General features: G+C 53.0%; 1 protein-coding gene across 1 annotated transcript; it reads right to left on the reverse strand.

Moving 5' to 3' along the window:
* Positions 1 to 2,684: 2,684 nt before the first annotated feature.
* TMEM8A (transmembrane protein 8A) lies at positions 2,685 to 9,092 on the reverse strand (the record flags this gene model as incomplete). Its single annotated transcript, XM_010187432.1, has 8 exons — positions 2,685 to 2,821; positions 3,245 to 3,368; positions 3,914 to 4,007; positions 4,728 to 5,056; positions 6,278 to 6,543; positions 6,911 to 7,044; positions 7,133 to 7,340; positions 8,915 to 9,092. Coding segments are annotated over 8 exons (1,470 nt in total), but the record flags the coding sequence as incomplete, so codon positions are not given.
* Positions 9,093 to 12,407: the final 3,315 nt, after the last annotated feature.

Here is a 12,407-nt window from a genome sequence, read left to right on the forward strand (position 1 = left end):
GCTGTCCACCAAGACACCCAGGTCCCTTTCCACTGTGCTACTTCCCAACAGGTCAATCCCCAACCTGTACTGGTACATGGGGTTGTTGTTCTCCAGATGCAAGACCCTACACTTGCCCTTGTTGAATTTCATTAAATTTCTCCCTGCCCGACTCTCCAGCCTGTCCAGGTCTCGCTGAATGGCAGCACAGCCTTCTGGAGTATCAGCCACTCCCCCCAGTTCTGTGGTGTCATCAGCAAACTTGCTGACAGTGCACTCTGTTCCCTCGTCCAGGTCATTGATGAATATACTGAATAGTACTGCTCCCAGTACTGATCCCTGGGGACCCCACTAGATACAGTGTCCCATTGACCACAACTCTGACTTCTTCCCTTCAACCAGTTCACAATCCACCTCACTACCCGATCATCCAGACCACACTTCCTCAGTTTAGCTGCGAGGATGCTACGGGAGACAGTGTCTAATGCTGTACTGAAATCAAGATAGACCACATCCACTGCCCTACTAACATCTATCCACCTGGTTATGTCCTCATAAAAGGCTACCAGGTTGGTCAAACATGACTTCCCCTTGGTGAAACCATGCTGACTGCTCCTCTTATCCTTGGTATGTCTGGAGACAGCACATCTGGAGGATAAGCTGTTCCATCACCTTTCCTGGGATGGAGCTGAGGCTGACCGGTCTGTAGTTACCTGGGGTCCTCCTTCTTGTCCTTTTTGAAGTCTGGAGTAAGCTGGGTGAGAGATCCCTACAGATCCCAGGAAACAGGGTGGAGAATTACCCACAGCATTGGGGAACCCATTGGGCTCCTGTCACAGCAGGGCAGACTGCAAACCCAACTCAGGTTGCTCTCGGCCTTGCCCAACTGAGTTCTGAAGATCTCCAAGGATGGAGACCTGGACACTGTGCAAAGCTGAAGAACTCTGATGGGGAAAGATTTGTCTTCTTCGATTTAGCTGGAGGTTTCTGTGCTGCAGTGTGGCCTCTTGCCCTTTCCCTGTGCTCCTCCAGAACAGCCCAGCTTCAGGGTCTCCGTAATTCCCACGAGCATTGGAAGGTGTGATTCAATCCTCCTCCAACTCCTCTCCTCCAGGGTGACCCACTGCCTCAGCTGAGTGACATTCAGGAGTGCACAGGGCAGCTGGGAGTGAAAACTTAATCACAGAATCATATTTGCTTGGAAAAGGCCTTTAACATCATCGAGCCCAACCACAACCTGTCTGCTTCTAAACCATGTCCCTAAGCACCTCATCTAACAGTCTTTTAAATGTCTCCAGGGATGGTGACTCCACCACTTCCCTGGGCAGCCTGTTCCAGTGCCTAATAAGCCTTTCAGTGAAAAAAATTTTCCTGATATTCAATTTAACCCTCCCCTGGTGCAACTTGAAGCCATTTCCTCTTGTCCTGTCACTTGTTACTTGGGAGAAGAGACCGACCCCCACCTCTCTACTCCCTCCTTCCAGGTAGTTGTAGACAGTGATGAGGTCTCCCCTCAGCCTCTTTTCTCCAGACTGAAACTTCCAGAGTAACTCCCTAGAGGACAGGGCACGCTCTAGGCTTGACATAGGGGTGAACTCTCAGCCTGCTGATGGCATACCAAGAACTAAGCTGGCAGTCCTCTACAAACACAAACCTGCCTCTTTATCCTTTTGTTTATTTTTTAATTTAAATCTTAATTTGTTTAAATTCAAGATTAGGATGCCCATGCCCTTCTTTTGGGGAAAGGAGGTCAGCTACAGGGCAGCCTGGGTATGTGCAAGCACTCCACGCAGTGTTAGAAGTGGCTTCCATCCCATGATGGTGCCAGGAGCTCTGCCCCTACTGCTGGGTCCCTGGCAGGCAGCGCCCAGGGAAGCTGCTCTCTCCACTTGATTTCTGGGTCACGAATATGCAAGATGGGGCATTTTGCTCCAAGCAATTCAGCAGAAAGCTGTCCTCAGCCTAATTCCCCAGTTCCCCTGGGGTGCTCTGTGCTTCCCAGAACCTGGCACACCTCGCTGCTCACCCAGCATTGGCACTGCAGCAGACAGCAGGGACGCCCCTGCTCAGGTCCAAGGCAGCAGCAAGCCACACTTTGCCTTGTCCTCTGCTGAGAGCAGGTACATGGACCCACCCAAGCACGGCAGAGCTATCATTTGCCCTACACCGCTGACTCCTGCCCAGTCTGCTCATCCCATTAAGATAATGAGTAGCTGACACAGATGCTCCTCCTCCAGGGGCACCTCTGAGTCTAAGTGTTGGCTTATGTGCTGGCTCTTGGCAGGAGGCAGAGCACCATGGCAAACCATGGACAGAGATGCATCTTATATCAAGACCCTTCGTAACAAACTGTCCTGAAAGGCACAGGCTCTGACGCACATTCAGGCAGCCCTGCTTGCACCCTGATCTCTTTGGGGATGCTCAGAAGCACCTCTCCAAACCCAGGGAGTTTCCAAGCTAGAAGCGAAGTGACCATAGAGCATAAAGCTGTCCTCAGTCTCATTCTCCATTTCTTCTGGGGTGCTCCGTGCTTCCCAGAGCACAGCACTCCTCGGGGAAATCAGGATGCTCCCAAAGAGGCCACCATGGGTGCTGTTCCTGGCAGCCACAGCAAACCCCAGGCTGCCCTCCCTAAGCACCACCACCAAAAAATGTGGGCTCCCCTTGGGAAGGATGGAAAAAGCTTCCTAGGAAGATGCACTCACCAGCCTTACAGCTGCAGCCAGCATAGAGGTAGCCATGTCTTCTCAGGAGGCTGCACTGACCATACGGCCCACAGTCATTGAAGCAGGGGGTGAGGTATGCGAAGACGGTCACTTTGGCTTCTGCGGCGTTACATTCACTACGAGGAGAGTGGGTGGTGTTGGTAACCTGGTTCTTCGGGGCAGTCTTGTGCCCAGGGAGCACCCTGATCCGAAGGGCCAGGCCATGTTGGTGCACATGAGCTCCCCATAGTTTCAGGATCTGCTCCATCCCTCCCAAGAGCTAGGAGCAGAGTCAGCTCCCTCTCTGCTCAGACTGCCAACCAATGTGCCAGCTCAGCACCAGACAAGCTGCTTGGGTGCTCACAAGAGAACAAGTCAGCACTGCCACCCACCTCCTTCCTCCTCTTGCAGCCACAGCTTCACCCCAACCGGGTGAGATGAGCCCAGAGCACAGCACTGAGGACAGGGGTTCGGCTTTGCTCACAGTACTCAAGGGCAGCAGGACACAGGAACAGAGTGCTCCGAACTGGCCCCACAGCAGGATGACACACCAGACTCACCCCTGGCCTTTTGGGCAGATGAGCTGCAGGGAGAGGAACCAGTCATCGGTCTGTGGGTAGAGGACAATCAGCATCGCTTCCACAGAGGACGTGCTCACGCTCAGAGGGTAGCCCTGAAAAAAAGCTTAAAGAAAAGAGTGTGCTGTGATGGGCCAGGACTAGGGGAGAAGGGCCTGCAGCAATCTCAGGCTGACACCAGTTGCACAGGAACCAGATGCTCCTGTGGCTCCTTGCTCCCATCCTCAGGAGGCATCAGGGGGGATGGGAATGACCCTTCCTCCTCAGACCGTTGTTTTTTCTTTCATTTCAGCTTTTGGTACCTGGCTGAGAGCACAGGGCACCTGGAACAGCCTGTCTGCTTGGCTAGTGCTCCAGTGTAGAGCTCAGCTTCTCTGCACAACAGCAATGCCTTGATCATCCCCAAACCTCTTGCCAACAAAGCTGGAAGAGCCCCAGGTGGTAACCAGGCCTTCCTTTGGTGAAGGCTAACTCCCAGTGCCAGACTGGCACCTGCACCCCAGCACCCCATGGCACATGCCAGCGTGAAGACCTCAGGAGGGCTTGTGCCAAAACCAGCTTCCCTGGGACACCCCACAAAGTCCCGACTCACAGCTCACGAGGTCAAAAGCAAAGCCCTGAGGTGGCAGTGGGTGCCAGCGGCTCTCGTACCTGTGCTGCAGTTCTGCGTGGCATTGAGGGACAGCACCGGTGAAGCAGCACTCACACACGCAACCACGGTGGCATTGGCCAGGCTCATGGACGTCTGCACAAACAGAGCAATGTCCCACATCAGAGCGTCCCAATGTCATCCCACTGCCCAATTCATCTCCTATGCTGCCCATGGTGTACAAGAGCAGCAGGTCTTGCCAATCAAGGTCACCCATCAACTCAGCAGCTCTTTCTGGGCAAACTCATGTTCACCACACCCTGCACTGCCACTGTGTTACGTGCTGGATGAAGGTAACAGAGCCTCCCAGGGACAGAGATGGGAGAACTGCCCCAAAGCTGGGACAACTCACCCTTCACCTCAGCACAAGCACAGAGTGGCAGAAGTGAGAGGTAGCAGGACACCAAGGCTGAATCCTGCTCCAGCCCTCAGGAAGTTTCACAGAATTTCAGGGGGCTGATTTCGGGCTGTCACTGCAGGAGCCTGGGAATCAGTGACTTGGGCAGGAACATCCCTGGGTTTCCCTGCTCAGCCTCCCCTCCTGGTGGCAAGGTGCCAGGCTCTCGTAGAGAAGACGGCACTGCAGCTGCTTTCCATTTTGTCTCCTCGACGTCACTGCCACCACATGCCAGCAAGTTGTGGCATTTGAATTGGAGCTGGCAGGTGGGACGTGCTGGAAGCAGCTAAAACAGGCTCAGAGTGTTTTGTGACAACAAAAAGTAGTCCCACCTGTACCTACATCCCCTGACAAACCAGCCCAACAGCAGGGACAAAAGCCCACAAAGGGGAGACAATCCCATCAACCAGCCTCCACACCTTGTTAAGCAGGAGACTGACCACGAGGGAACCCCCGCTGTCCATGCCAGTGTTCAGGGTGAGGAGGAGGAGGGTCGGGGAGAGGGAGTTCACGGGCACACTGGGACCATTCAGGAGCCTGTAGCGCACAGACACCACATCCAGGTCCTCACGGACGATGGGCTGGTTCTGCAGGCAGAAGCTCCTCTGGTTGGATGCATTGCGTGACGCCTCTCCAGCAGACAGAGCAGAGCTCCCTGCTGCTCCTGCACTGCCAGGTCTGGGACCACTTTGGCTCTGGTTTAGGCTGCTGAAGTTAAGGAATGAACTGGTACTTCCTGGTCTGCAAGCTGTAAAGCAAAAAAAAAAAAAAAGAGAGAGGAATCAGCACAGCTAGGACTAGCACCTCATCCAGGCAGGGCCCAGCAGCTCCAGACCTTCCAGTGACAGCACAAACTGGGGGGTATTTCAGCTGGGTCACGCACTGCAGAATTGGCTACAGCCCTGAAAGGCACCATCTTTGGAGGGGGAACTCTAGCACCAACATCCGTGCACTGGGACACGGATTGAAGCCAGGTAGTGGTACAGATGGTGGAAGCACCTTGGAGCTGCAGGGGAGGGGAGATGGAACAGAAGAAGGTATAATGCAGTGCACTGTAACACATCAACGTACCGAGGGAGTACTCTATAGCCAGTGGCAGAGCACAGCACATAGCTGTCCTGTAACCACAGGCTTCATAAAAGTCTCTGCCAGTTCCCCAGACACAAGCAGACGAGGCTGAGCAGAAGAGGGAAGCTCACCCGAAACAGCGAGAGGTACAAGCCATCACATCATGGCAGGTGGAGCTGAATGTGACACTTGGACAGCCCCACTGCTGGAGCCAGCCCATGGCCCCCAGAAACTTCAGTGCTCCCCTCTAACTCCGTGGCTGCCAGTGCCAGGCCCTCAGGCACATGGGATGAGGCTCTGCTTTGAGGAAGGGATGGCAGAACCCCCAGCAGAAAAAACACTTAAAGAATGTACCTAGTTGGTGAGCTTCCAAGACTCAAACAGTGATCATGGTCATGTAATAAGAGGATGCAAAGGTGCCTATCACAGCCACAAGGACCTGTGACCTTTTGAGTCACAAGGTGTCACCTGAAATGGTGACATCGCCTCACTACAACCCAAAATATTAGCCCAGGCAAACCTCTTGGCCATGAGCAGGCTACAGACAGTCAATAGTCAACTTATCATTATGGTCTGGTGTATCTACCCAAAACTATTCTCCCCACCAGCTTTTAAGCCAGCCACTGTTTCCTAAACAGCCTTTGAAAAACTATGATTGCTTCAGAGTCTCTGAACTTTTCCAAAACAGGCAGCTCCAGGAAGTATCACCCCTTGGGTGAACACTGGAGCCTTCACTTTTGACTCCGAAGCAATGACTGTGTCTCAGCCCTCAAGGTTATGCCCAGGCAACCAGCATGCTGGGGGACACAGGCCACTACAGCCACCCCAAGGCCCAAGAGAGTCACAGCAGACAAAGTTCTCTCTGGTCCTTCCCACAGGGTGAGAGAAAGTGGAAGCCCACCTGTGAAAGAAGCCAGCGTCTCCACTGACACACTGGCATTGGTGGCGCCGAGACTCTCCACCACAATCTGCAGCCACTTCTCCCAGGGGGGTGAATCCAGGGCCAGGCTGCAGTTTACATTCCCTGTGCAGGTGATGATCCTCTGGAAGGACTGGGGCAATGTGATAGAGCCCAGCACTACCCGCACGCTGCACGCTTTCTGCTCGCTTGTCATGCAGCTTCGCAGCTCAAACTGCATCCTGGCGGTGTGCTTGGGGATGAAAACCCTGCAGGAGGAAGGACCAGCAGCTTGCAGAGCTTGTAGTCTCCACACAAGCCACACACGACCCACCGCAGTCCCTGGAGCTTAGCAGCAAGAGCCAGACTGCCCTGGTTGGTGTTGTGAAAATCCTCCCAAGGGACATGTCTCAAAGAACTAAAATTCCTGCAGCTGAACCTCTAAGACCACCTGGGAAGAGTCAGAGAAGGGTGCTCGTGTGCTCCCCATGCAAACCTTACCACTGTTGCAGTGAGCTTGGCAAACAGACTTGGAGACCCGCCCCTGGGTCCAGCCCCACATGGGAACAACAGCCTCCCCAAAAGAGTACCATCCCCTCATGGCCCCCAGTCTTTCCAGCTGTGGCTCCCACTCACTTGACATGCAGTGGCTTAGCAGGCGAGACGACGGTTTGTGGCATAGCAACACCAGGCTCCAGAACAGGCATATCAGTGAGTCTGAGCACAAACATATCTGCCTGGAACATATAGGGGCATGGAGCGGAGAAACCCTGCAGGAGGGGAGAGCAGAGGGGTCAGCTATGGGAGACACACAGGGTAAGAGTGAACAATGGCCGAGAACCCCAGCAGGACCCTCACCTTCACTTCAATCCTGCCAGCAGCCTCAGGGAGATGGGCAGCAATGAACCAGTCTCCAGCAGCAGGGGTGGTGATGTTCACAAAGGTGGTGTTCTGCACAGTGCTGCTCAGAGCAATGCTTATGCTATAGGATGGACGGACGGTCGCATTTGCAGGAAAACGAGTGCCCAGTGGATTAATTACAGGAGGGGCTCCATAGCGAAAGTGCCTGTGAGAGAAATCAGAATGCAAATAAATCGAGGGATGTAAAGACACTGGCAAGGTAAACTGGGATTCAATCTTGTCAGTGGACACCCAGCTCAGCCTGAGGTTGGAGAGGGAACAGGTTGGAAAGCGCCCACATTTTCAAGTGGACCACAACAGCCATCATTTTCATCTGGTGAGGACTGGCTGCTATTAGCTTATCCGGGATTTATTTAGAGATTGGTTTAACTTGGCTGCTTATTAAGATAAGGATTTGCACGGTTCCATCGAGCCTGAAAGCAAATTTCTACAACACTTACTAAGGTTAAGTCGCAGCCACAAGACTACTCCTTTTTTATAAGCATCAGCAAATTCCCCATATAGGCTAAATTGGCAACAAAGAGCTTTAATTCTACAGCTAAGATCTGCATCTTCCCTATTTCCTCTTTTAGGAGGGCGGACACACAGACTAAAAAGTTGCTCACCAAGGAAGGTTCACATGCCTGACTTCAGTACACCAGCACTTCTGCTTTCCAGATAAGGAACCCAACATTCAAAGTAGCAGAGAAGCAGGCAGCTAAGTAATATCTGGGATATTTATTTGGGCAGCCAATTTGGCATTTAATTTGCCTGCTTTCAGACTGCACTGCAACAGAACAACAGCTGCAACAGGTCCAGCAAGCAAACGTGAACTGGTGATGTGCTATTAACCTGTTTGAGCTTAGCTGGGCTGGTCTTCATTTCTTAGGGTATCACTTTTAGCTGCTGCCTCATCCTTCACATCCCCAGACTATCGGAAACCTTTCTGGGAAGCAGAAAGCAGGAAGATCATCTGTTCCAGGCTGCTCTGGAGCAACCAAGAGTGCTGGTCTCTGTCCAGGACACACCACAGCAGCACAAGCCAAAGAGTGGGTGCCAGAGACCCAGGTGTCTCTAAGGGCACAACCTGCCCAGAAAGCTTGGGACCTTTCCAAGATACAGCTCAAAGTCTTGCCCCATCTGCAAGTTTTTGACCTCGCATTCCCCAACAACTCAAGAACTGCTTTAAGCTACATTTCTTTCACTAGCATTGAGCTTGCAATCTTCTCATGCTCTTGAGCTGCAGGACTTGAAATTCCTCTCCTCTCTCTGCTCCACACACAGCCTGCAATCCTCACAAAAAGTGTCTCCAGTCTCGTCAATTCCTCTGTACCAGGGAATTTGTCTGTCTCCAATCAGTTTGGGTCCTTTCAAGCCCCTTGTAGTCCTGCCACATCCTTTGGTGCACAGGATCCTGCCAGTCACAGAAATGTCCAGGCACACCTTTGCTTATAAGCAGCAACACCAGCCTCACTGTGAGGCTCACTCCAGTGTTTCTATAGTGTCTCTTAGACATCATGGCTAATAAACAGCCCCAGATCCACTGCTGACGTGAACACAAAACGCTCCTACAGGTTTAAACACAGATTCAGTGCCTAGCACATTAAGAAACTATGGCTGCTGCGACTGGGGAACAGATGCCCAACCTCCTACAACCAACCAACCACAGCCACGAGCAAGAAGGACAAGAGAAGGACAGGAGGCCCACGTGGGCAGGGAGTGGCACAGGGACATACATACACTGTGATCTCCATGTTGGTGCACTCAGGTCCTTTCCCTCGGGACGCTTGCAGAAGCCAACGAAGCAGCACGGTGTCTTCTGGCACACGGAAGTGGAAGAGTTTTGCGTTCCCATACCAGCTGTAGAAGGACAGCTTCTGTGCACTCTGAGAGAAGTACTCGGAGACATACAGGGAGTCTGAAAGGGCGAGAGCACAGCAGTCACTGGGGCGGCTGTCACCAGATGAGAGCTGTGCCCTTGCCACAGGCTGATGTTATCAGTCTTGCCCAGCTCAGGACACACGGACTGTGCAACATGCTGCCTTCCTGAGACAGGCAACGAGATGAAAATTCATCTGCTGCAAACCTAACTCTGCTTTCAGACTTACCTTTCAAAGTCTAAAGATTTTGCTACCTGGGAGAAAGGCAGCCAGGATAGCGAGGACAGCCCTAGGCTGAAAGGTCATGCAGGAGGACAACAGCTATTCAGACAAAGTGCCATCAGGACTATCTAGATCCTTCATCCATCGCTCTGCTCAGCTCTGCCTGCAGATCACCCCCAGCCCACTGATAATCTCACGTGCAGAATTATACATTAGTGTTGCTGTCAGCAAGAAACCAGCCAGACTGCAACTCAGGGACAGAAAAGAAACATCATGCCAGGGTTGAGAAGGGGACAAAACTGTATATAGACAGCAGACCCAAGGCCACGCCGCTGACCCAAAAACAAGGTTCATAACACTCAGCGAGGGGGTAGAAGATGTCTTTACATCTCTGCTGAGTCCTCCCAGATGCTCCTTTTCTAGTCTGGAATTCCCTGGAGTGGGGAGACACTGTGGCATCTTTCAGACGCAGATCCCTCATTTCTTCTATCAGAGAACAAAGGCCACAAGCACTGTTTGACTTGCGCACAGGGTGTGTTGGAAATGCAGAGCGCCCAGCTGAGTTTTATGAAGATGCCAAATAAAGAGGAAAAGAGTCCTCAGGCAGGACTGGAGCCTTGGGATGTACTTCATGCCAAGAGGAACCTAATCCTAGCAGGAACTATGATTCATGCCCCAAAGCAGGATGCATGCTGGCCTGCACCCACGGTACTGCAAAGAGACAGGAGTGGTAATCATGGCTTTAATTCCTTGGCAAATTACCAAGCCAGAGCCTCAGGGCACCTTGCAAATCCAACAGTGAAAGGAGGAAACAGGAAAGCAAGAAATACCAGCCACACAAGCCAACCGGAGGAGGACGTGCTCATGGAGGAAGAGTGTGGTCGCCTTGCCCCACCGCAGGGGCTGCCCCAGCGGGGTCCAGCCAAGGGAGCAGCGCTTGCACACCCTGAATGCACAGGGCCAGGTGAGGCCATGGGGAAGGGTGAGCCCTGGGCAGGACATCGAGGAACCCATGGTCTGTAGGCAGAGCCATCCAGCTGCGGTCCCCATGCCAGGGTCACGCCACTCTCTGTGGGCCAGCAAGGAGCAGAGACCACAAAAGGGGCTTTTGAAGCAAATGGTCCCTGGCTGCGACACCAGCACAGTGCGTGGGCTATTGCCGACAAGAGCTGGCTGTGATCCCCTACGAGCCCAGCCACATTTCATGCACTGGAGCTACAGAAGGGAGCAGTCTCTAACCACCACTGGCTGTACCAGAAAGGGTAGAAAGGGACACAAAGCGTGATTAGAGCAGGGACAGCCCTGGCCCTGCTCAATGCAACAGGTCCCATGAGACAACCAGTGCAGGGATAAGCCTTTCTGCCTTGCTGCAAGCTGCTTCAACAGTCACGGTCACCACCCGTGCAGCACATCCTCATGAAGATGACGCATGATTTGTGCGGGTTTTGGGAAGGAGAGGGCAGGCAGGCTGCAAAATTAAAAACTGAAGCAATCAGCGGTACTATTTATAGCTCAAGCACAGTAACAGGTTGGGGGCAGGCGGGCAGACCTGTTCTGCCCACGCAGGGTTTACCACCAGGTTAGCAGCTGTGGCTGGACCAACAACCACCAGGACGGACAAAGTCCACTCGCAAACAGCTTCTCTCAGTGATGCTGTGCAACGGCCCTGCTTGCAGGCTTTGCCACCCTGGACACCCCAGAGCTGCACCCAGAGCACCCTGATTAGGGGATACCACAGGCAGATAAACTGAACATCAGCAGAGAAAAGCCAGAAAGACAGGTCACCGCTAGCACAGTGTGTGCTCCAGCAGCACATTTGCATTGGGAGAGTGTACTCTGGCATTTGCTGTGCTCCATATGTGTCTGACCCATCTATTCAGTACAGCAACACCTGGAAAGTCCCACTGGGCTGTCCCATGATGTCCAACAACACTTTGAACTGAGCAATGGAGTCAAATGGATGTTTTTTTATCCTCTCCCATACAGGTTTCACATAAGCAGATTTCAAATATATTATACAAAACCAAGCGTTTTTAAGACAAGAAACAAAACACAGCAGAACCACAGATGCAGACAGGAGACGCATTATTTGAATTTCAGAATAAAAAGAGCCACCTGCAATAGCTTGGGTTTGTTTGCCCGAAGATGATTTCATGGTAGTTTTAGGAAATGGTATCTTGGCTGCTGATTTTGGGGCTTCCCATCAGAAGGGTGAAGCCCTCATTTCAAAGCAGACGCTGTGTAAAGCCATACAGATGGTGATCAGCCTGACTCTGGATAAGACATGGCTATGTAGAAGAACACTTGGCCATTTATAACATAACAGAAACCTTGTTCCTTCAGCACAGGTCAAAAATCCATTTTTAAATGTCCAAGAAATAGGACTCCTTGCTCCTCTGTTGAGGACCTGATCACTCTGGCTCCCAGACCTAACCCTATGGAGGCATTCCCCCAGCCAGCAGGATGGCGTTGAGACAAACCACCCACCACACCTGGGGCGCAGGGTGGCTCCCCAGGGCTGGGAACCCAGCTAGCAGGATGCCAGAGGAGGGTGGGCCTGGGGCAAGAGGCCATCAGATCCATCGGCTCCCCCGGGCAGGCTCCACACTTTGCAGGCTACAAGGAAGTGCTAACCACCATCAACAGAGGACAGCCACCACCAGCACAACCCTATACCCGCCATGGGGTGAAGAAGGCAAACAACCGCACCTTCCAGCACAGCACCCGATGGCTGACCCTCTGGATGGGGAGGTCCCCAGGGACCACAGACCCCCAGAACCACTGCCAAGAGCAGCCCACCACTCCACTGAAACCCCCGCTCCTGCCCAGCTGCATTGAGGTACTGGGAGTAAAGTAATCTGAAAACAACCAAAACCAAGCAAAACCACCACCGTGTGTATAATGGAAACCCCTCTGAGTCCGGGCCTGACACCTCGCTGCTGTCCAGCGCCGACCAGAGACGGAGCCCCCGAGCACCCAAACACTTGGGAAACCATGAAGCCCCCTCAGAGCCACCCCTGCAAGAGCTGAGGGGCTCAGAGCCGCCCGGGGGATGCGCGGCGGGGCAGACTCCGCTCACTTCAACGTAACCGGGCTGACTCCAACCGGCGCCTCTGCCCCTCAAGGTCCCC

The sequence above is a fragment of the Mesitornis unicolor genome, unplaced genomic scaffold (assembly GCF_000695765.1).
Source record: "Mesitornis unicolor isolate BGI_N332 unplaced genomic scaffold, ASM69576v1 scaffold24846, whole genome shotgun sequence".
NCBI lineage: Eukaryota > Metazoa > Chordata > Aves > Mesitornithiformes > Mesitornithidae > Mesitornis > Mesitornis unicolor.